This window comes from Lagopus leucura, unplaced genomic scaffold (genome assembly GCF_019238085.1).
Source record: "Lagopus leucura isolate 7727_CA_CO unplaced genomic scaffold, USGS_WTPT01 Super-Scaffold_650, whole genome shotgun sequence".
NCBI lineage: Eukaryota > Metazoa > Chordata > Aves > Galliformes > Phasianidae > Lagopus > Lagopus leucura.
The window spans coordinates 441538-463755 of NW_024962253.1; the positions used below are offsets into that span (position 1 = coordinate 441538).

General features: G+C 45.0%; 1 protein-coding gene across 1 annotated transcript; it reads left to right on the top strand.

The window, feature by feature from the left end:
• The first annotated feature begins 51 nt into the window (after positions 1 to 51).
• Positions 52 to 22065, top strand: LOC122175002 (valosin containing protein). The gene is made up of 17 exons (XM_042862370.1): positions 52 to 160; positions 4607 to 4718; positions 5100 to 5272; positions 6996 to 7138; positions 8634 to 8764; positions 10213 to 10344; positions 10759 to 10861; positions 12708 to 12841; positions 13081 to 13216; positions 13993 to 14105; positions 14779 to 14943; positions 15041 to 15163; positions 16196 to 16408; positions 17628 to 17936; positions 18843 to 18998; positions 19356 to 19510; positions 19912 to 22065. The coding sequence occupies exons 1-17, from the start codon at positions 144 to 146 to the stop codon at positions 20015 to 20017; spliced, it is 2421 nt and encodes an 806-aa protein (XP_042718304.1). The 5' UTR covers positions 52 to 143; the 3' UTR covers positions 20018 to 22065.
• Positions 22066 to 22218: the final 153 nt, after the last annotated feature.

The following is a 22218-nucleotide window of genomic DNA, read 5'->3' on the forward strand; positions in this document are numbered from 1 at the left end:
GAGTCGGCTCTGAGCTTCAGTCAGCGCGAAGCGCCCCGACCCGCGTCCTCCGCGAGCCCGCCCCGAGACCCGCGTCCGCCGCCGCCGCCCGCTCTGAGGAGCCGCCGTCGCGCGCTTCCCCTCGCCCCTTTCCCCTCAGCGCCATGGCCTCGGGATCCGAGTAAGTGTGAACTCCTGCCGGCAGGCCGCGGCCTAGGCCCGGCGCTCAGGCATTGGGCCCGGCACGGCCTTCTTGCCCGTCCCTCGCCTCGGCGCCGCACAGCGCGGCGCTGCCGGGCCGGGCCGAGCCGTTCGGAACGCGGCCAGGGCCCGGCTCCGGCTCCCGATCCCGCTGTGTCATGCAGGCCCGAGCGGGCGGAGGCGGGGCCGGGGGAGGAGGGTGGGCCGCTCTTCGCGCTCCCGGCCGGGCGCGTGCCCGCAGGGGGCCCTCGCCGCCCCCTCCCGCCTACCGTGCCCGGGAAGCGACGAGTCACGGCGGGGTGAGGCTGGGCCTTCTCGCCGCACCCCGCTGTCCCGCCCGCGCTGGGTCGCGGTCGAGCGGCGCTTTGTCTCGCGGGACCCGGAGGAAGCGGTGGAGCGGCCGGCGAGAGGGGCAGAGCCGCGGCCCGCTCTCCTTCCCGTGAGCTCCGAGCCACCCCCGGGCCGTGGCCGCGGCCTGGCAAGTGACTCGGCGTGGGGAGAAACGGGCGTGTTGTGCTGTGCCGGGCCGACCCCGCGGCAGCTGAGGCGGTCCGCTCTATTTTCATCTCCCGTGCCTTTGCCTCGCGCCGCTCTCGGTTCCGGGCTGAGGATCGTCTTTCACGCTTCTCAAAAATGAGCTGGGCAATAACAGTCCCGCAGCTTCCATCCCACGTGCTCACACCGCTGGGTTGGCTCTTGAAATGAGTAAAGACGGCGCCCGAACTGATTCCCTGAATCCGGAAATACTCTGTGGCATTGCCAGAGGCACTTTCGGTCACTTTAGTGTCTGTTGTTTGTGTTCTCATTTTCTTTTGCAACTCCTGAAATTTAGACCTGGTCCTGCTAAATCAGTTCCTTGAAGGTGTGCCAAGAATTCAGCATCTGTGGTAGAGCTTGTGATGAAGGTGATAGTCTAATAGAACTATTTTTTAGCTGAGTGAAAAAGACATATTTTCCTTTTGCGAAGTTTTCTCACCACATAGAAAGTTACTCGAGTAGGGAACAGTTGCCTTTTAGCCACAGTTTTTAGTTCAGTGCTGTTGGCAACCATCTTGTTGAATTTTAGCACTGCATGAGCTAACAGAGTTTGGTTTCTTGAGAGATTTTTGTGTGCGTACCTGTCTGGCTCATCTTCAGCGTGCCTTTGAACTCACTGCTTGGTCGTCCTGTGCTGTTCCAGTAAGTGGCTGCAGTCATCTGAAATGCCATTCATTTGCTTTAATGGATAAAATGTTTTATAGGCTTTTAATATCTACCTGGGGAAAGCAGCTCCATTTGTATCGTGGATGTTTGGGCTCAGGATGGTAAGAAGCTACTGACAGGTTTGTCTCAGAAGGACGTTAATAAAAAAGCCCAGCAGCCTCCAGAAGGCATGATTGTTTTCACTTTCATTGCTGAAATTGGAGTCATCTTGAGTCAGTGACCTTTCACCATGTATTTACCATGGACTTACAGGAATATATTAGTTCCCTAGTTCATCAGGATTTCTTTTCTTTAGTGTTTTTGTTTGTTTTTTTTTTTCAGGAGAATGGCTAATGAGTGATTATTTTCTGCTTGCTTCATGTTGTCTGCCATAATTTACAGCCTTTGGGTGTTACTGTCTGCTGAACAAAGGTGCTCTGATGCACAGAAAAATGTTAGAAGTGTGGAAATATTTTAGAAGCCCCTCTCTACTCTAAAAAAGGAGTGAGAGGAAAAATGAGTGAGGGAGTTGACAATAGGGGTGAGTGGGGGAGGTGATCTGAAGATGTTGCAGTTTCTGGCAGAAAACTCGTAGAGGAGCATTAAAAGTTACTCAGGCCAGGTGTCTGTCTTGGCACTTCACTGGAGTTCACCAGCACACACAGGAGGACTGGCAGAAGAGGATCACAATGCATGTCATAGGTTTCCAGCTTAGTATTTCAGTTTGGGCTCTCCTTTTGAGGGGCATGTTTTGTTCTGTCTTTTCAGTTAATGCTTGAGAAGCCCCCAGGAGAGGTAGAACAAAAACAAATAGTGATGGTGATATTCTGAGTTGTAACTGAAAGACAGGGCAACACTTGTCTGTCAGAGCTGGCACTGTCCTGTGTGACTGTTGTGTAATTTCCTAAAACCTTTATTTTTCTTTTTTTGCACAACAATTAGGTTGGATAACTATAACTACTATAATTAGACCCCAGACATTTAGATATGTGTATGCTGATTCCTCTAGATTTTTTTTCTAATGCTTCCAAGTTTCTTCAATTGCTCTAGGTGCCGTAATGTAATGATAGCATTGATTCAGCACTTGCTTCTTAGCTAGGAAACTGCAGATTCAGTTCTTTGGTACCAAAACTTTCTCCTCGCATTCAGCAGAGCTAAATGTACCTCTTGCTGTGCTGTTCACTGCTGTGTACTGCAAAGTGTTTGCACTTTTTCTCCTCAGCTTTTATGCAGCTTTTGGTTTATTGAAAGCTTTGGTCAGAAACTTTTTCACTTGCTGCCCAATTTCTCTTCCATTTTTATCTTGTGTCCTGGCATGTATTTTAGGCTGCATAATAATCTCTGCATCCCAAAAGATAGTTACTCAGTTTCAATGACAATTTATGCAGCCAAAGTCTGGCAATGGTTTCTTATCAAAGGGCCTTTGGATCCGGTCTGATGTATGGAGGAGTATGATTTGCATTCAAACTTGAACAGACTAAATAGAGGTATTGTTGCTGTCTGGTGTCCCCTAGTTTGAGATTTGCAGTGCACCTACTGAAATAATTTCCTTTGCCCAGGTGCTTATGCTAAACAAAGTACTTTATTTGTTTGCTGTTTTGACTACTGGCCTGGTGGCATATTGGTCCCAGTTTTCTCAGTTAGGGTTGTTTTGTTTCTGCGTGTGTAAGTCCCAGCCTATTTAGGATGTTGCTGAGACCGCATTTTCCCTTGAAGATGGCAGCTGTGGGCTTCTTCCTGCTTGTATACAGCAGCTTTTCTTGTATCCCACTGGGTTTAGAGAGTGGGTCTGGAGCATTTTGCACAACGATTGAAAGGGGGATATATTAATTTCTTACACGTTGCACATGAATGAAGAAAGGGAAAAAATTGACTTGCCCAGTGCTCGCAGTCCTGGAAAAACATGTTTTACAACTCCTTATTTTGTTCGCTTCCCTGTCATTTGCAACATGTTTCCTCTGCTACTGGGACTTATGCAAAGCTTGAAGACCTTTTAGAAAGCCACTGACTGCGCTCCCTGGCTGCTGCTTGTTGTCCCTCTCTAAGTGTCAGGGAAAAGAGGTGGCTCCACAAAGTTTGTCTTGGAAAAACTTCTGTCTTGAGTGTGTGGGGGTGACGTCGTGCTGTAGACGAGGTATGACAGACCTTCCTGATATGCTTCTCAAGATGCAGTGACCCTGTTAAGCGCAGTTAATCCTGCAGCATGCTGCATTCGTACTGAGTAGTGCTTGTTATTCTGCTTCCACTCGAGGTTTGACTTCCGGTTATTTTGTCCCTCAAGAGCTAAATGGAGCCAACATGGTTGTCCACAAAGAGCTGCCTGCTCTTTGCTGCTTGCTCAAGACAGAGAAAAGCATTTTTATTATTGTCAGAATCAAGCTGAACTCTGCATTATTTTCTGTGACCTTAGATGTTGGCACATCTGAACAACTTAGAGAAAAGTAGTCAGATGTCTGTTGGGGGAAGTTACAACCATATTGCTTTTTTGTCTGGCTGAAGTACAAGTCCAGGAGCTCCTCAGGAATCAGTTGGCTCCAAATCGTGCTTTTTTTTTTTTTTTTTTTTTTTTTTTTTTAAGAAAGTGTATTAATCTGCCTTTCTTTCATTTCCTTACTATTTCTATTTGCCTTGACAAAGTCAAGCAAACCATTTTCTGTTGTATTTCTTATGGTGTAGTGTGCTAGAGCTTCAGAGACTTCTGTGAAGATATTACAGAAGGATTCTTAAAAAAAACAAAAAACCAAAAAAACAACAGTTTTTAATGAGCTCTTGATAATTTCACTGGCTTGCTAGCTTTAACTAATAGACCTTGACAGGCAGAACTCCTACCAGCTCTTCCTGTCAGGGTAGCTGTGGCATTGTTCTTTAATTCCCCCATTTATCTGGGATCGGACACCAGATGGACTTAAACTTTTGTTTCAGTGGCAGTGGTTACATGTGATTGCAGATGAGTGAGTAATTCTTTTAGGGAAAACACTGTCAGCAACATCTCAGTGACCGCTTCTTTTCATAGATAACTTTATAGCCATTTCCATTTGGGACTGATTTAATGTTTACTCACAGGAAATGTTGTCGTTGAACACCTGAAACTGGTGCTTGGGAATAACATTCTCCTTTATTTTACAAACATGTATAGGTTCTAAAAGATACGGTGATGTGTAGAAAATGGAAATCAAAGCAGGGGGGTGTCTGCAAAGGGAGGAGTGTTATCACTTAAACTCAGTCCTTCTGTTTTCTTCACCAGTTCTAAAGCAGATGACTTATCGACTGCTATTCTGAAGCAGAAGAACAGGCCCAATCGGTTAATTGTTGATGAAGCCATCAATGAAGACAACAGTGTTGTATCACTGTCCCAGGTGAGTCATCTATTAACAAAAAAACTAATGTAGATAATACATAAACAGCTGCTGTGTATTAACTTGAAATTTAACTTTGCAGCCTGAATCTGAATGTTTGTATAAGAAACTGCAGCTGTTACAAGTGAGGGAGATGGACTGTCTTGTTTTCTAGCACTCTAGCATAATAAAAATGGATTTTCATCATGAACTTTTAAGATTCAGTTGAGTTTACGCCCTCAGTCTGGTTTCAGGATTAGCTCTTGATCTATGCAGTGAGATCAGTGTCTTTGTGGCTTCAGTACGTCACTTCCATAATTCACCAAGGTCAAGTGACTTGCGTTCAAATGCTTGAATTCTTGTCTTATCAAAGGCTTGTTCTAATGTTCTTACTGTTAACAGGCAAAAATGGATGAATTGCAGCTGTTCAGAGGAGACACTGTTCTCCTAAAAGGAAAGAAGAGGAGAGAAGCAGTCTGCATTGTTCTGTCAGATGATACCTGCTCCGATGAGAAGATTCGCATGAATAGGGTTGTTCGCAACAACCTGAGAGTGCGCCTGGGTGATGTGATCAGGTGGGGACTGGCTTGCTAACACGTGCGTGTGCCTTAGTTGCCTATGTAATTTGTGTACTGGCTCTGAATTTAGGGACAAAGTTTGCAGGAATTATTTTTATATCTTTTAGAAGAGACCTCTGAGATGTTTCCAAGTGTGTGGCTTCCATCAGGGATCTCACTTCACTTTTGCACGTGTTTCTGATTGTGTACGCACTCAGATTAATACTGAAAATTGATGGTAAAGATTCTTGATGTCTATTAGCTCTTTCACAAACGTAGCTCCTGTAGTTAAATTGGGTAGTTCAATGATCCCAAGTTTACTTTGTCAGATGAACTTGCAAATTCTAGGCTTTTTTTATGTCTATACGAATAACAATAGAAGGCATCAAACAATATTGTAACCTATCTCACAGTATCTAGCTTAAGAACCCAGCTGCCTTGTGACATACAAGTGTTCAAATGTGCTGGGGATGGATATAAAAAGCATGAAGCAGTGAAGATTGAAAGACCTCAGAATATGTTTATATTCAGAATGTCTAAGTTTCAGGTTTTGTTCTGAAAGTAACTTTATACCTAGGAATTATTTAAAAGTGTTGCAGGAATAATTTTGTTATGCAACACTTGGAGAGGGTTCTGAGATAACATTGTGTCAAGTACATCCTGGCTTATAGGAGCTAGGGAATGCCAGGTGTGCACTTCAGAAGCGCAGAAGTGTTATATGCAGGCTTAAATATGGGAAGGCTGACGGTTCCATGATTGAGAATCTTCCTAATTTGCAATCTCCTACATTTCTGGGAAAACTGGAGCCTGGCACTGTACTTCCAGGGTGTTAACTGGCATAACTTTTACATGCAAACTGTTTCATACAGACTTTGTTGAGGGGAGTGGTGAAGCTATATCACCTATCTCTAATACTGGAAAATTCAAATTTTAAACAGTACCCTGTGTGGAGCAGGATAGTCCTCTGACACGGTTTGTTTCAAGTAAAGGTGAATGCTCATTTTAGATAAGGGGTTACTTTCAAAGTCTTTCCTAGTGTAACAATTCAGCTTTTCTGATGGCACTGTGTCTGTGGTAGTTCTCAACCCTATAAATCAGTTAATAGTGCTGTTGCAGCAGTCAGAAAACTTCCACATTTGTTGCCCTGTAAGTTTTTATTGCTGATATTTAATTACTTATTGTATTGCTTTCTGCAGATTAGCCTCTATCAAAATCCAGATTCATGTGCTAAACGCTTCCTGCTTGTGATCCATAAGCTATTTTCCTTCTGGGACAGTCTGTTTTTTCCTCTACTCTTTTGCTGTATCATCTTTGTAAAGCCTATGTTGAAAGTATCTGCGAAGAGTGTGTAACAAAGTAGTGCATGAAATGAATAGTTCAGCTGTAGCTAGTTCCTTATTGAAACAAAAAATAGCTTGTAACTTCTGCAGGTCATTTTTCTGCTCTAGTAATTTGTGAATTTTGGGTTAGTGAAGGACATCCTGGTGGAAGAGCAGGAAGAAAGTATGAAACTCCCAGCAGGGTTGGATGGAATGAAGGAAGGTGTGATGTGTAGACGAGCTCTCTAGGGTGTTTTGTTCCTCAGTATTTAAATGTTCTTAGGAAGGTGGGAAGTCTCAGCCAGGATTTGGATAGTCCTTTCTGGGAGTTGTACCGGCCTGAGAAGAAATACCACTGCCTTTTTCAGACCTGTGTGTAAGTCCAGGGTGATGTGGCCAACTGGTGTTTTCTTCTGTTGCAGCATCCAGCCCTGCCCAGATGTGAAGTATGGCAAACGTATCCACGTGCTGCCGATCGATGACACAGTAGAAGGAATCACGGGGAATCTCTTTGAGGTCTATCTCAAACCATACTTCCTGGAAGCATACAGACCAATCAGGAAAGGTAACAGCACTTGTTATTGATGTCCTGGTTATGTGCTGTAGTCCTGAGACTGAGTAAAGGTGATTTCTATGGACTTGCACAGATCTTTGCAAGGCATCAGACTGGCATCTTTAGAGCGAGATTTTACTGATACTGATATTCATTTTTTTTGCTACCCAGAGTTTGAGTATGTTTTAAAAATAAAATAAAATAAAAATAAAAAACTTGGGTAGAACTTGGGAGAAAATCTTAAACTAAGTTGCTACAATTTGAGAGGATTGGGTCTTTGCTTCTGTATTAAGCAATTGGTTGGATATACCAGGTGACACTTTCATTAAATTCCCTTCTTCAAAATCAGTTAATGACTGAGAGAGTGCTTAGAAAACCAATTGCAGTTTTAGAGCAATACATCTGCTGGAACAAGTATGTCCTAATACAGTATTATCAAGTATATCAAGTGCAAGTTGAATAAAGTTTTCCAGTTTCTGTGGCCCAATTCAGTCAGGAGTTGTATTTAATAACATATTATTCTGCTTCTAGAAACAAGCAGTTGTTGCAACTAGTAACTTCCTGAGATAAATTCAAAGTTTTTTATTATGTTAGAGATTTTTGTCCCTTTCCTCATTGCTTCTGGAAAGAATTTGTTCTTTGAGCCAGTAGGCTGTAATAGGACATTCAGGGCTTATCTTTGCATGTCCTTGTGTGGGCTGGAATGGCCACTCCAGGAAGTCACCCTGTTGGAGCAGTAGTGGCAAAAGCAATGTACAGATGGTGGCTGGAGTGAATTTCTCTAGTGAAACGGCCTGCAGTTGCTGTTCTCAGACATGAGGCGCTGGGAGTCAAAGTGGAGCAGTTGGGGAGCTGTGTAAAGAAACAACCTTTTTGGGATCGAGTCTCATGTGGCTCTGTGTATTTCTTGAAAACCTTTGGTTGCTCAGGCTGGCACACCATTTCAGTCTGCCTTTGGTTTTTCCTATCTCACGAATTTTCACTTGCAGTTGTGCTGTCTACTGTCCCTTGGGCTATACACTGCAAGCAGGCAGCTCATTTGTCAATTGATAGCTAGTTTCTAAAGGCAACAGAGAAAAACATGAACATCTTTCTTTTGAACCCTATTATTAGCCTGTTTATTTTTTTTTTCTAAACAGAATCTAAAGGGCTTTTTCTTTTCTGGTAAACAAAAAGAGTCCTAAAAAAGCTAAATTGAAACTGAATGGACAATAAATACGATAATTATATTTGATTGTTTGGTATTTAGTTGGAGCATTCCTTTCTGTTGTTTTCTGTTTGTTTCTGCATGAAATTTGAGAAAATTAAACTGCTGCAGATCTGAATGATGTCCTGACAGTCACAGTATTTGCAGCTCTTGAGTCTGAAATACAGAGCAGTATGAAAAATGCCAGTGGCATATGCATGTATAGCCTATTTCCTTGTCCTCTGAGGCTGCTGGGTAGTACAGGGATGGACATTTGCAGATGTCAGTTGCAACAGGGTACTGAATTGTGGGTTTTCACAGGTGACATTTTCTTGGTGCGTGGAGGGATGCGTGCGGTGGAGTTCAAAGTGGTGGAGACAGATCCAAGCCCCTACTGCATAGTGGCTCCGGACACCGTGATCCACTGCGAGGGAGAGCCCATCAAACGAGAGGTGAGCGGGATCCTGCACACAGTTCTTGTACTGACTCCAGTCTGCCCTGTAAAATCTCTTTCTGTGACAGTGCTTTCAGCTCTGGGAATGGCATTTTGTGTGTTGAATGCAATGCTGGAAGCTCTGTTTCCAGGGGATGAGCTGCCGCTGGCAGTGGTTGGAGAAATGTGCTTCCACTGTCCTTCCTCAGATACTGAGATTACACTAATGCCTAGGCCATAATTTGGTAGCAGCTGGTTTTGCATCTGCTTCCAGATATCTAGTGCTGGGCACTAAGTGGAATTTATGGACATTAAATGCATCATTTAATTCCAGAGTTCCTTTATTTCAAGCTCTTGAGATATCTAACCTGGGACATCCAGAATTTAAGGCAGCCTAAGTGGCTGGTCCATCAGGAGTAGGCCACCTTACTTTCATAGAATAGGAAATCTCAGGAATAGGAGTAATTTGCCACAACTGCCTTTTAACTAGCTGCAAATCAGATTGAGTACTGTTTTCTGGTTCCCTCTCTGTCTAACAGTTGTTGGACACTGAATGAGTCCTCCTTGGGCTCAGTAGGACACCACAGAGGCAGACAGGAGCAGGTTCAGCCAAGGTTACCAAAATAATGATGAGCGGGAGGTCAAAAGAAATGAGATGGGGCTGGGAGAGTGGGCCTATGTGGCCTAGAGTAGGAAAGGTGAAGCAGCAGGCCTACTGGCAAGGTTGAAAGGTGTAGGCAACCTGACTTTACTGAGAGCTGTGCCCAGGGACAGGACTAGAGGCAGTAGCACAAGCTGAGTCAAGAGAAGTTCCTGGCAGATAAGAGGAAAAAGATTTCCCTGAAGCCTAGAGCAGAGCCTAGAGAGATCAGGAATCTCCATCCCTGGAGATCTTCAGCAGTTGTCAGGGACAGTCTGGTATTGAAATAGTGTTACAGGCTTGGTGAGCGTTTGAGCCCCTGTAAGATTCCACCTGATGTTTATTTATGATTTTTGAGTGGCCTAATGTTACAGTGTCCTTGTTTCAACTGGGACTGAGTTGATTTTCTTCATTGTGTCTGGTATGGTGCTACGTTTTAGCTTTAAGATGAAAACAATGTTGATAACATACTGATGTTAGTTGTTGCTGAAAAACACTGTACATAGCCAAGGACATTTCAGTTTTTTAGCTTCAGGGTTTTGTCCAACAGGGTGGGTTCTGCTGAGAACCCCCTCTGGGGGTTCCTGGGATGGACCCTGTCTCTATGGGGGTTCTCTGGGATACCTCCTGTGGCAGGCAATTGCCATTGAATGTTTGGGTAGTCAGAGCTAAGAAACAAATGTGAGAGACGTGAGAAAGACTTGGAAATGAGATTCTCAAAATGACAAAGAAATGACACTGAGCAAAAGCCCAGACTCCTGGATCTGGGGAGGGATTGTCGAACTATTGTTTTCTCTCAAGTGTTTGATACGCTTCCTTCCTGGTAGGATGAAGAAGAGTCATTGAATGAGGTGGGCTATGATGACATTGGTGGCTGCCGGAAGCAGCTGGCTCAGATCAAGGAGATGGTGGAACTTCCCCTCCGACATCCTGCTCTCTTCAAGGCCATAGGGGTGAAGGTAAGCACCTGTGTGCATCAGGAGGGTGAGTGGTCTTGCTTTCACTGATGGCTCATTGTGTAGGAGGCTTAGGGTGTACTGGAGAGGAATAAGTAAGAGGAATAACTTGTGTGTTGTGTGTCTTCCTTTTTAATGCTGGTATTAGGGGAGAATTTCCTTACGTGTTTTACAGATTGAAGCAGTGGCACTTGCAAAACAGAGCAATGTTTTGAATAAGCACTGTTGGTTACTGGCGAGGTTTTTGTTTGTGTGTCATGCAAAGTAGTCAGGGTGTTGATGGTAGCGTAGCAGCTGTTGCATGAGGTTGCATCATCATTTCAGACTGACTTTATCAAATGCTTGGAATTTCACTGTGAAGATTCTTAGGCATTCTGATACTAGTTTACCACCTAAATCCCTTTTCTCTTTTCCTAGCCTCCACGGGGAATCCTGCTATATGGTCCACCTGGCACTGGCAAAACACTGATTGCCCGAGCAGTGGCCAATGAAACTGGGGCTTTCTTCTTCCTGATTAATGGTAAGTTTTGGGACCAAGATCTGCCGTGTAATCATTCATCCAGCTAATGGTAATGAATGGTTTAAATAAGGCTTATGTAGGCACACTGTGTCCTTGACGTCTGTCCTTGCTTACCTCTTTCAGGTGCCCCCCTAGAGTTGCTTAGAGGCCATTTGTGCAGAAGAATCTGTAGTGGCACCGTACTTAAATGTAGTGGTTGAAAGGCAGCTTTGTGTTGCAGGAACTTACAGTCTGTCTGAGTGTTCATTTATGTTGTAGGGAGTTCACTCCACACTGGGAGTGAAGCAATGAGATTATTCCATGTATATGGGTGTAAACACTTTTTTTTTTTTTTTTTTGCCAGCATATTTTATTCAGAAGAGAAGCTACTCTGCATTGCAGTTATCTTCCCTTCAAATAAAATACAAGACCTGTTTTGTTTCACTTTTCTTTAGTTGGGAGGAACTTTTCCTGAAAGCTGTAATGTGCACCTTGGAACTTAGCTACAAATGGCAGAACCTCATGCTGATCATTATCACTTAACAGCAGTTGAGATAGATAGGTACTAGTTTATGTCCACTCTGAAGACAAAATTCTGAATTTTCCTCAGTACTCTTCTCTCCCGTTTTACAATCAGTGCTACAATAACTGAATGTTTGTACTTGAGAACTGCTGCTTTTCCTCTCTCCTATGATTTTAATGAGACCCACGAAGGTGAAAGCATAGCAGAGAGCAGCAGTATGTGCTTTTTACCTAAAGATGTAATGGGAGTGACCTGTGGTAGTGAATTAACTTGCTTTTTATTTGAAGATGTCAGAAGTAAATGGACGTCTCTACGCACACGTTGCTCTTGTCTTATACTTCCTAAGTGTATGAGCTGATAATAAGCTGGTCTTCACAGGCTTGTGCTTCTGTTGCATCGTAAAAATGGGATTTGTTGTCAGGACTAGTGATGCGCTGTCTGCTCATCCCAAAACTGAAGTAGCAGGCAGTAGACAGAGCTGGTGTGAATTGACAAGTTGCCTGAAGTGAAACAGTACCTGCCTGCACCAGTGGCTCTGCAGCTAGAGCACTTCACTCGGCTAGCAGCTTTACACTCCTGAGGGTCAGGTTTCTTTTCCTTGGATCCTTCTGAAGAAGCATACTTTGTCTTCGTGATCACTCCCATCATCATGATGGAAAAAACCTAAACAAATTAGATTAAGTGTTAGAGTTTAGCAATTGTAGGAAGTCTCAGGGGATTGCTGTCCTTTCTGGAATTGATGTGTTGGTATTTTTATGAATTAATGCTGTGGGGGGAGGTTGCATCGGGTGCTTTTTTGGCTGTTTGCTTGTGGGTTTGGTCTTTTTTATTGGTTGTGTATGCGTTTTTTTGTTCATACTTGTTTGTTTTGTTTTGGAGCTTATTTATAAACTTGTACAGAGGTAAATGCTGACCTGTGTAAAACAAGCTGAGGACAGTTTCGGTATCTTACAGCTTTTTCCTTCCCTACTCTGGTAATTCATCACCATATAATTTGATTGCTTTTCTTGCAAGCTAGGACTGGCATTAAGTGTGTGGTGGCACATTACAGAGAAGCTCACCAAGTGTGAAATAGGGTAAGAAAAGAGGCAGCTAAAGGTAGCTCACTGTAGTCAAGTACTGCATTCTGTTAGAGTAAACTGAAGACACTGGAGTAACGATAGAAAGTAATTCCGCATGCTGTTCTTGCCTGTTCAGCTGCAAATTTAGTGAATTTGGTTGATAGTGTTTGCTTTGGCTTGAAATATAGATACTCCCATGTGAATGTTGTACTGAAAAAATTCAGCTGCATGCCTTGGAGCTAGCTGCTTCTCTTCTGGGTGCCACAGTGCTGCTATTTTTCAGGTCCTGAGATCATGAGCAAGCTGGCCGGTGAGTCTGAGAGCAACCTGAGGAAAGCCTTTGAAGAAGCTGAAAAGAATGCACCTGCCATCATTTTCATTGATGAACTGGATGCCATTGCTCCGAAAAGAGAGAAGGTAAAAATAGCCTTTGGGAGCTTAAGATGCATCTGTACACCCTTTTTGGTAGCAACTGGCATGAATCTCCGTGCTCTGAGTATAGGGCAAGGCAGCAGTTGCACCTGAGAGAAACTGTGTGTCATGCACAATGTTTCTAAGCAGCTGGTGGTTCTAGTTTCTGTCTGCTATGGTGCAGCACTAATACCTGTGCTGTGCTGGGGAGTTTTAAGTCTGATCATTGCTTTCCATCCCCACAGACGCATGGAGAGGTGGAGCGTCGCATAGTGTCCCAGCTGCTGACTCTTATGGACGGGCTGAAACAGCGAGCACATGTGATTGTTATGGCAGCTACCAACAGACCTAACAGCATTGACCCAGCACTCAGGCGATTTGGTAACTGGTTTATCTTGTTTTGTCTGTCAGATACTTTATTACAGGCTATACTTCAGGAGCCTTGAAAAGACCGAAATTTAATATTAAACCTTTTCTATGTTTGTTGATTGTGATTTGTCTCGGACTGCTTGTTTGAGGTTAACTTCTAGGATTCTGGGCTTTGGTATAATTTTCTAGTCTTATGGAAATAACAGAATACTTGAAATCTAGTAGTAGCCTTTCTTAGTTGAGCCTAGCTTGAAGGAGTAAATGGCTTCTTGAGAGGATGTTCATGCCTCAGGCTGCAGAACAATTTTCTGGCTTCTCTTAGTTTTTATTGATGAGGAGTCAGGTAGTTTCCAAGATCTGGGTTTCCAAAGCTCAGCGGTGTGATTGAATGTCTGGTATACGAGCAGTGAAGACTGTAAAGTTCAGAAAAGGTAAATTGTTCTCTCAAGTTCTTATGCTCAGGACACAGAGATAGGAGTAAACAAAAATGTCTTGCGATATCTTGGAGAAGCATCTTTTTCTGCAAATGGTGGAGAAAAAAGTTACTAAACCAGTAGCAATCTGTTTTTTTGTAATCCTGAACTCTAGTTAACATAGACTTTCCTTACCCTGCTAAGGCCTCTCCTTCTCTGATCTGACTCTGTGCTGAAAGATGCTGTAGAGAAACTCAAAGCTCTGGCATTTTCTGAAATTATGGCTTATCAGGTTGCTCAGTCAGAAGAAAACAGTCACTGCAGCTGCTTTGGTTTGTAGAATCAGTAGCATAACTAATGTTTTGTATTCCTCAGGTCGTTTTGACAGAGAGGTAGATATTGGTATCCCAGATGCAACTGGTCGCCTGGAGATCCTGCAGATCCACACGAAAAATATGAAACTGGCTGATGATGTGGATCTGGAACAGGTGAGCAGCATGATGTTGGAAAAGGTGAATGTTCATTGTGCAGTGTTTCGTAGTGGAAGAGCTGTTATGGCTTTGACCAGCAAATGTTAGTTGCTCGTTTAGCACATCTTTAAACTGGTGGATCTGTGACTCTGAGCTTTCTTCTAATTAGTTTAGCAGAGACCAAAATCCTCTCTTGCTCATTAAAAATGGCAATGCAGAGTGAAGCAGTCATGTGTCAGTAGAATCTGCACGTGGACTGCCACTGTCCTCTTGTGTTTGTTGTGGCGTTCTCTTCAAAAATGAAGTAAGTTTAAAACAGCTCTTAGGGATATGAATGTTGTGGTGATTTGGGACACTCATTTTTTTTCCTGCAATCTCTATCCTGAGTGAAGAGCTCCAGCCTTTGTGATTGTCTTTCTGCATACCTTCTGAATTCCAATTATAACTTTGATTTCAGACGGGGCACAGAATAGTGTCTCTGCCTCTGTGTCATATTTAGTGCCTCTAAAGTGTCATATTTAACTGCCTCTGTTAAATATGTGGTAGTACTGTTCCTGAAAACCACGGTGGAGCACTGACATTCCTGTATTTCATAGTTTCACTGCACCTCTGAATGAGTGACCAGAGCATGCCTTTCCTTGTGAATGCTTGCTTGTATCCCTGTGAGTCATAGTCAGTGCTTTGCTTTCAGGTGGCAAATGAGACCCATGGACATGTTGGTGCTGACTTGGCTGCTCTTTGCTCAGAAGCTGCTCTTCAGGCCATCAGAAAAAAGATGGATCTCATAGACCTGGAAGATGAAACCATTGATGCTGAAGTTATGAACTCGCTGGCTGTGACCATGGATGACTTCAGGGTAATGCAAAACTGCCCCTTTTTCTTCTAGGTGCATTATCTGAGACGTTTTATCATGACATGATACAGTTCTGTACTGCTGTTTCTTCTATTAACAGTGGGCTCTGAGCCAGAGCAACCCTTCTGCTCTTCGGGAGACTGTGGTGGAGGTGCCACAGGTTACCTGGGAAGATATTGGTGGTCTAGAAGATGTAAAGAGAGAACTCCAGGAGCTTGTACAGGTGAGGATTTCCAACGGATTTTTGCCCAGTCAGCGTAAAAAGAATCTCAGTATTCTGTTTTGGGCTGTGAAATGCTGAGATTTTTAGAGTAATTGCTTGTAGTGGACTGAAAATACCCTAATATTCTGTGTTAGCGAGCAGAGGGAGAGGAAGGTTTTGGGAAGCAACTTTCCTGTCAGGCTTTCCTTAGTTGAGTCTGCAGTGACATCTTTAGCGAATCTTGTGCTATGTGCAGAAACAGCAATAGTTCTGCTTAAGTGGAGACCACTGCTGAGAGTTTTATCATGTTTTATTAGTGGCTTTATATGCCAGAAGGTGAATGAAAATTCTTTGCACTGAGCCTTCAAAGAGCTTTTTGTCACTGCTAGCATAGGGACAGGTGAGAAGTAATAGTGAAGTATGCTGTGAAGGGACATGAAAAGTCACAAATGCTCTGTGGAAACTTCTTGTGTCTGCATCAGTATGGCTGGGTTTTGATACATTCCTGCTTTCAGTTAGCACTGCAGAGACACCTTGTCTGAGTGTTAAAAACAAACCAAACAACAACAAAAACCCATTAATTTTTAGTCTAATGTTCTGGTGTTCAGTCATTGCCTAGATCTGACCTCATTGCTAAGGATAAGTGCTCACATTAGACACCTTGCCTATCTCTGGTGGACAGAGCTGACTAGGTTGGATGATGAGCTGTTTGTTCCCTTTTGCTTCTGCAGGGCAGAGCAAAGCTAGGTTTAAGCATGCTGGAAAACTGCCCAAATTGTAGTTTTGAGTCCTTAAGAGTAAACGGACTGTTGAGGGCAACTTTGCAGTTTAGCTGTGGTGCTTTTCAAACCAGTCCCCATTTAAAAAACTCCAGTGGCCCTGAGCAGACAGAATCCTGCATTTTACTCACAAGAAATCTCAGGGTGTTTTTTTAATTGTTTTTTGTTGTTGTTGTTTGTTTGTTTTGCTTCTTCGGGGTTTCTTTTTGGTAGGAACAAAGCACAGGCCTTTTGCGGTCCGTTTCAAGGTTTTTGTGTTATTGTTCTAATTTAGTATCCTGTGGAGCACCCAGACAAGTTCCTCAAATTTGGCATGACTCCATCAAAGGGCGTTCTGTTCTATGGGCCACCTGGTTGTGGTAAAACACTTCTGGCCAAAGCCATTGCCAATGAATGCCAGGCAAACTTCATTTCCATCAAGGGGCCGGAATTGCTCACCATGTGGTTTGGAGAGTCAGAAGCCAATGTGCGCGAGATCTTTGACAAGGTAGGTGTTTATTCTGCTCCCTGTTCTGTATTTGTGCGTAGAAGTCCCACGTACTGTCTCCACTGTGCTGGGACTGCACTGTCTTAACTGGCCTGGTTATTGTTTGTGTATTTTGTGTTTCTCCAACTAGCAGTGTGAGCAGGGGCTGCTTTTCTGCTGCTGGGGATTTAATTCTCTTTGGGAAGCTAGATATGTAAATGGATTTGTCCTTCTACGGTCGGTATCTGTTATTACAGATGACAAATGTCCCAGTGCCTTAGCAGTGAGGCCAACATTAGGGTGACATAAACATCCCCCACATATCTAGTAACTTATTTTGAAACCTCATCATGTAATATCCACTACAGATGTTCAAAGCATCCTACAGGTTCTTGTTCTTCAGTATGGAGGACATAGAAAGAAGTTTGACTCCTACTACCCAGGTCCCTGTAGATAGTGTCACCTCCTGTGCCAGAAGGTACATGTCTTGTTTACCGTGGGAGTCCTCTTACAAGGTCAGGGAAGCTGCTGAAAGAGCAAAGTCGAAGGAAGAATGAGAGGAAAAAATTGTCAGTTGGAAAAGAGCCTCAGATACCATCTGCTCCAAGTGTTTGTCCAGAGCACAGAGACAACTTGGACATTTGGTTTGCATATGATAGGACCTCATGTATGTTAGTTCTGGACACATGCCAAGCATGGAGAATCCTTGACATCTGCAGCCCTGTGTGCTAGTGTTTGAACTCTCTTGTTGCGAAGGATTTTTTTCCTTATTTCTAATTGAAACTTTCTTTGCGGCAGTTTGCACCTGTTCTCGCTGCACACCTTGAAGAAGCATGTGGCTCCCTTTTCTCTCTGACTTCATGTTTGGTACTGAAGGCAGTGACTAGATCTCCCCCTTCCACACGGCATCTAAATACCCCAGTGCTTAAATAACAAAGTGATATCCCAGATCTTGAATGGAGAGTTCTTGCACAGGCAGTTACCCTCTAGCCATCAGAGCTGACACCTTCTGTCTGTCTGGTTCACAGTGATCCCAGCTTTGGGGAAATTATTTTGTTATTAGTAGAGTTTATGGAGGGTTTGTTTGGAGGAGACAGCTCTAAAGCAGCTCCTTCAAGCTCTCCAGGAGGTGACAGTGCTCTGATGCTCTTCTGAACTGCTTTGATTCTAGGGGGAGGATTAGTATGAAACCAGTGTGCTCCTTGCTTGATGGTATTTAATCATTTGTTTTGCTTTGCAGGCCCGCCAAGCAGCCCCTTGTGTGCTCTTCTTTGATGAGCTGGACTCCATTGCAAAGGCTCGAGGTGGGAATATTGGAGATGGTGGTGGTGCTGCAGATCGTGTCATCAACCAGATCCTGACAGAGATGGATGGAATGTCCACCAAGAAGAACGTCTTCATCATCGGTGCTACCAACAGGCCAGACATCATTGACCCGGCTATCTTGCGCCCTGGCCGCCTGGATCAACTCATCTACATCCCCCTGCCTGACGAGAAGTCCCGGGTTGCTATTCTTAAGGCCAACCTGAGGAAATCACCAGTTGCTAAGGTAGGTGCTATGTGTATCTGGTTTGATTTTGCTATGTGCTCCACATACTCCCCATGAGCTGGGGGCAGAGAGAGGGTTGGTGCCTGCTACACACCGTGCAGAGCTGGGAAACCGTCCATCCCTGAAGGATGGAAGTGAAGAGGTAAGGATAGGCTTGAGATCTAAAACTGAGTATCAGTGCAGCTAGATAGCAGTGTGTAACGCAGCAGGTCTTTATCACATAGTACAGTTCTGCCCACGGTGCAGGAATGGGAAATGCCTGTTATGGCAAGATGGAAAGGATTCTTGTACTCTGAAAAAGTAAATGTAGAAAACGGGGGTGGGAAATGGAAATTGAAGAGGAGCCATTGCAGTTAATTGCTGAACTCTTTCATAGACAGGAATTATATCCCTTTCCTGGGGAGCAGGCAGTAATGAAATTGATAGCATTTATCAGAGAAAAGCAGATGCAAAGCGAGTGAACAAACTTCTTTAGGCCTCGCTTCACTTTTTAAGTGCTGTTAGGAGGAGGTTCTGGTGCCACTGTGCCAGTTGAAGGGGGAAGATTGTTCCTCTTTATCTCTCTGCCCCATCTCCATTTCCAGACTGAAACTGGTCCACTGATATCAAATGCTAAGATCTGAGCAAATTATAGCTGAAATGTCAAGTCAGCCTGCCCCTTCTTGAAAGTGAGCAGGGGGGACGTTTGTGGCCATGTGGCAGGTTGTTGCTGGGTGTGGGGGGAAGCGTGGCCTGCCCTAGTGTGTAGCATACTTTTACCAGGAACATGAGCCTTAACTGCTTATCTTCTTCATACTGGCCAAAGTTAAGGTAGTGCCTTAAGGCACCGCTTTGTCATTTGAGAGTACAAGGTGTAAATGCTTTCCTTGTGGGGTGTGGTTTTTTTGTTTGTTTTTTTTTTGCTAGGATGTTGACCTGGATTTCCTAGCTAAGATGACCAATGGCTTTTCGGGGGCTGACCTAACAGAAATTTGCCAGCGTGCCTGCAAACTGGCCATCCGAGAGTCCATTGAGAGTGAGATCAGGCGAGAACGTGAGAGGCAGACCAACCCTTCTGCCATGGTGAGTGGGGCACTCTGAGCTTTCCCTACTTATGAGATAGGCAGCCCACTGCCCGTGGGTGAGGGATGATGAGTTTTTCTCAGTAATCCTCAGATGAGGACGAGTAGGCTGTAGGCTCTTGGCACAGAGTGCTGAGCTGGAGCACTTTGTTCTCTTCTTGTGGGAGGGCGAGGGCCTCCTATGGTGCCTCGTCACTGGCATTGCTCAGCAGGCCCCTGCAGCAGCTGTGAGTCAGTCTGCTGCAGCATCCCCCTCTAGCCCCTGTCTCAGTGGGTATTGATGCATCCTGACCCAGAGGGAGGTGTGGGCAGGTGCTGAGCTGCACGTGGCTCATCTCAGCTCTCCGTCCTGCTGCAGGAAGTGGAGGAGGATGACCCGGTTCCTGAGATACGCAGGGATCACTTTGAGGAGGCCATGCGCTTTGCTCGCCGCTCTGTCAGTGATAATGATATCAGGAAATACGAGATGTTTGCACAGACTCTACAGCAGAGCCGCGGCTTTGGCAGCTTCAGGTAACGGAGGGAGGCGGGGAGGGCAGAGCGAGGTGGTTAGCCCCAGGAACAGAGCGCCGAGGGCATTTTTGATGTACTCTGATAACAGTCCCTCTTCCACTGCTTTTTCCCATTCTCCCCAGCGTTTACAGCCAGCTGAGCACGTGGTGGGTACAAACTGCACTGCAGGCCAGTTGCAGCTGCTCTGTTAGTGCTCCTGAAGCCCATCAGCCCTTTTTCCTTTAATGCAAGCAACATCTGGCAGCGCTGTAAGCCTTTTTATGACCTGCCATAAGACTTCACCACATTTCTTGACCTTTTCCTTCTTGGCATCAGGGTGTTGATGTGGAGGGAGGGAATTGTGCTGATCTGTGGGGAGGCTTCTGAACTGCATCTCTTCTCTTCCGCACTGCTGTGTGCAGGTTCCCATCAGGTAACCAGGGAGGCGCTGGGCCGAGCCAAGGCACAGGAGGTGGCAGCGGGGGCAATGTGTACAGTGAAGACAACGATGATGATCTCTATGGTTAACTCGCTGTCCTCAGTGGACCAAACTCCAAATCAGGCCACGTTGTACAGGGAAAATCCAACGTTAATGGACTCTCAGCTTCTTCATTCCTCAGTGAGAACAGTGTAGGTGCACGTCAGACTTTGTACAGGGGATGTTTTCTGCAAACACAAATCCAGACCGATGTTCAGTTGGGAGGCAGACAGTGAATTAACAAGGAGGGGATCCTACTTAATTTCTGAGAAATTTCTGTTCTAGTTTATGTGGCAGAATCAGCAGCTTTAGCAAAGGGTACAACGCTAGCCTGTATTAAAAAAAAAAAAAGAAAAAAAACCTACAAAAATAATAATTAAAAAAAAGAATAAAATCCCACAAAACTCTAGCCTCTAGGCTCTGGCAATTCCTTTATGTAGTACTGCCACAGCACTGGCAATACTGCCTTGTAAATCCCATGTCTCACTTGCAATCTTGAACGCTTCTCAGCTGCCTCTCTTGTGTAGCACAGCCAATATTTGTGTGTTTTCCTGGAGTGTGTGTAGTTGCTCCTTGATGCTAATGGAAGAAAGTGGTTGGGCAGTCTCTCTCCTGTGCCCCAACTTGGAAGTAAGCACTGAGTTAAATGGCAGGTATCTGGTGTTGCTTCTCCAGTGCTGGCTGTGAGCTGTTGGGTCTCTTGCTGCTTTGGCTCTTGTGCAGCAAAGGACTCCCTGCGGAATCCTCTTCTCATCAGCCCTGCTTGAAGATGGTCACAGAAGGGTTCCTTGGCTGTTCCTGAGCTTATGATGCAGGATAACCCAAATGTGGTTAGGGAATGGGAGCTTCCTCTGATGCTGTAGCAGCAGTTTTCGTAAGACTCTGCAAGGAGACTTCCACCTTTGTGGAAACAATCCCTGTGTCCCTTTGGGCTTCTGATGAAAGGTTTGGTTCTTTGCTGTGAGCCTGCTTTTTGTTGTGATTCCATGCAGTCTCAGTAGTCAGATTTTGATCCACTTCTTGTGCTTTTTTTTTTTTTTTCCCTTTCACATCCTGATCCTTGCTTTATTTTCTATTAACTGAAAAATGTGCTTCTGCTGCGCTTATTTCACATGAGAGAAGCCCTCCCTGGGCTTGGCAGCTGGTTCCTGCTCTGTCTGCGTGCTCCCTTGCTCATCTGTGGCTGGAGCCCACGGCTGTGCCTTGTCTTTGCAGATCTGAAATCAGCACAGGGCAGAGAGATGCATGCTCTTAGGTTGAACTGTCACAGCAATTTCCTTCGGCTAATTTGATTCTCCTTACCTAACTTGAATGTGCAGCTTTGGCCACCAAATGGTAGGTAGGTATCTTTCACCAGCCATCTGCATTGTCCAGCTTTGGGCTGCATTTAGCAGTGTGTGGGATGTTACAAATGGGATTACCTGTTGCACTCACCCAAAAGAGCAGTGCACCAGGCTGTATGTGATCCAGCTCTCAACTGAAGAGTGCTTGGCGTTTTGGCTGCCAGATTCACAGAAGAGCCGTGTGCTCTCAGCTACTCAGGGCTAGCAGGAATGGGATTTTTGTAGAGATGAGTAAGTAGAGACTGTGCTGGAATGAGCAGTGAAGATGCCCACAGGGTTGCTGGGGAGACTCCAGGGCGTTTTGGCCCCAAAGGCTGCCACATTTAGAAGAACTCCGTCAGATCACATGGACTTAAAGGGAAGGAAATGAGGAGTGAGGGGAATCCCAGTGTGGCAGAATGATGGGGCTATCCAGGAGAAAAGGGGGGCTGGGGAAAAACGCACCAAAACTGAGAACACTGCTTAAATAGCACAATGACCTGCTGCTGGCTGCAAGAGGAGGCCGGGGGAGCCCCTGGGAGGCTGGGCAGCGCCTGCTCAGGTGGTCTGACCTAGTTCAGAGACCCATTCCAGCACAGTGCCTGGCTGTCCTTGCACCACCCACGTTCAATGCCGTCAGGACAGCGCTGCCAGCTCGTGGGGATGTGCTGCTGCTTGGGGAAGTGTGCTGTCTGCAATCCAGGGAAGGGTAAAAGGCTATTTCTTTAGGAGCTCTTCTGGACTTATTAAAAGCCTTACCCAGCTCTGGCACTGAGCAGATTTCTTCTTCACAGGTGCTTTGGGGATGCCACCATGCACTGCTGAGCTTGGGCAGTATTGCTGGCAAATCCAGCATCGGCACTGCTGTGCACCCTGCAGCCTGGGGCAGGAGGCAGGGGGTGCTGTGTGTCCCAGTTTCTTGGAGCTCA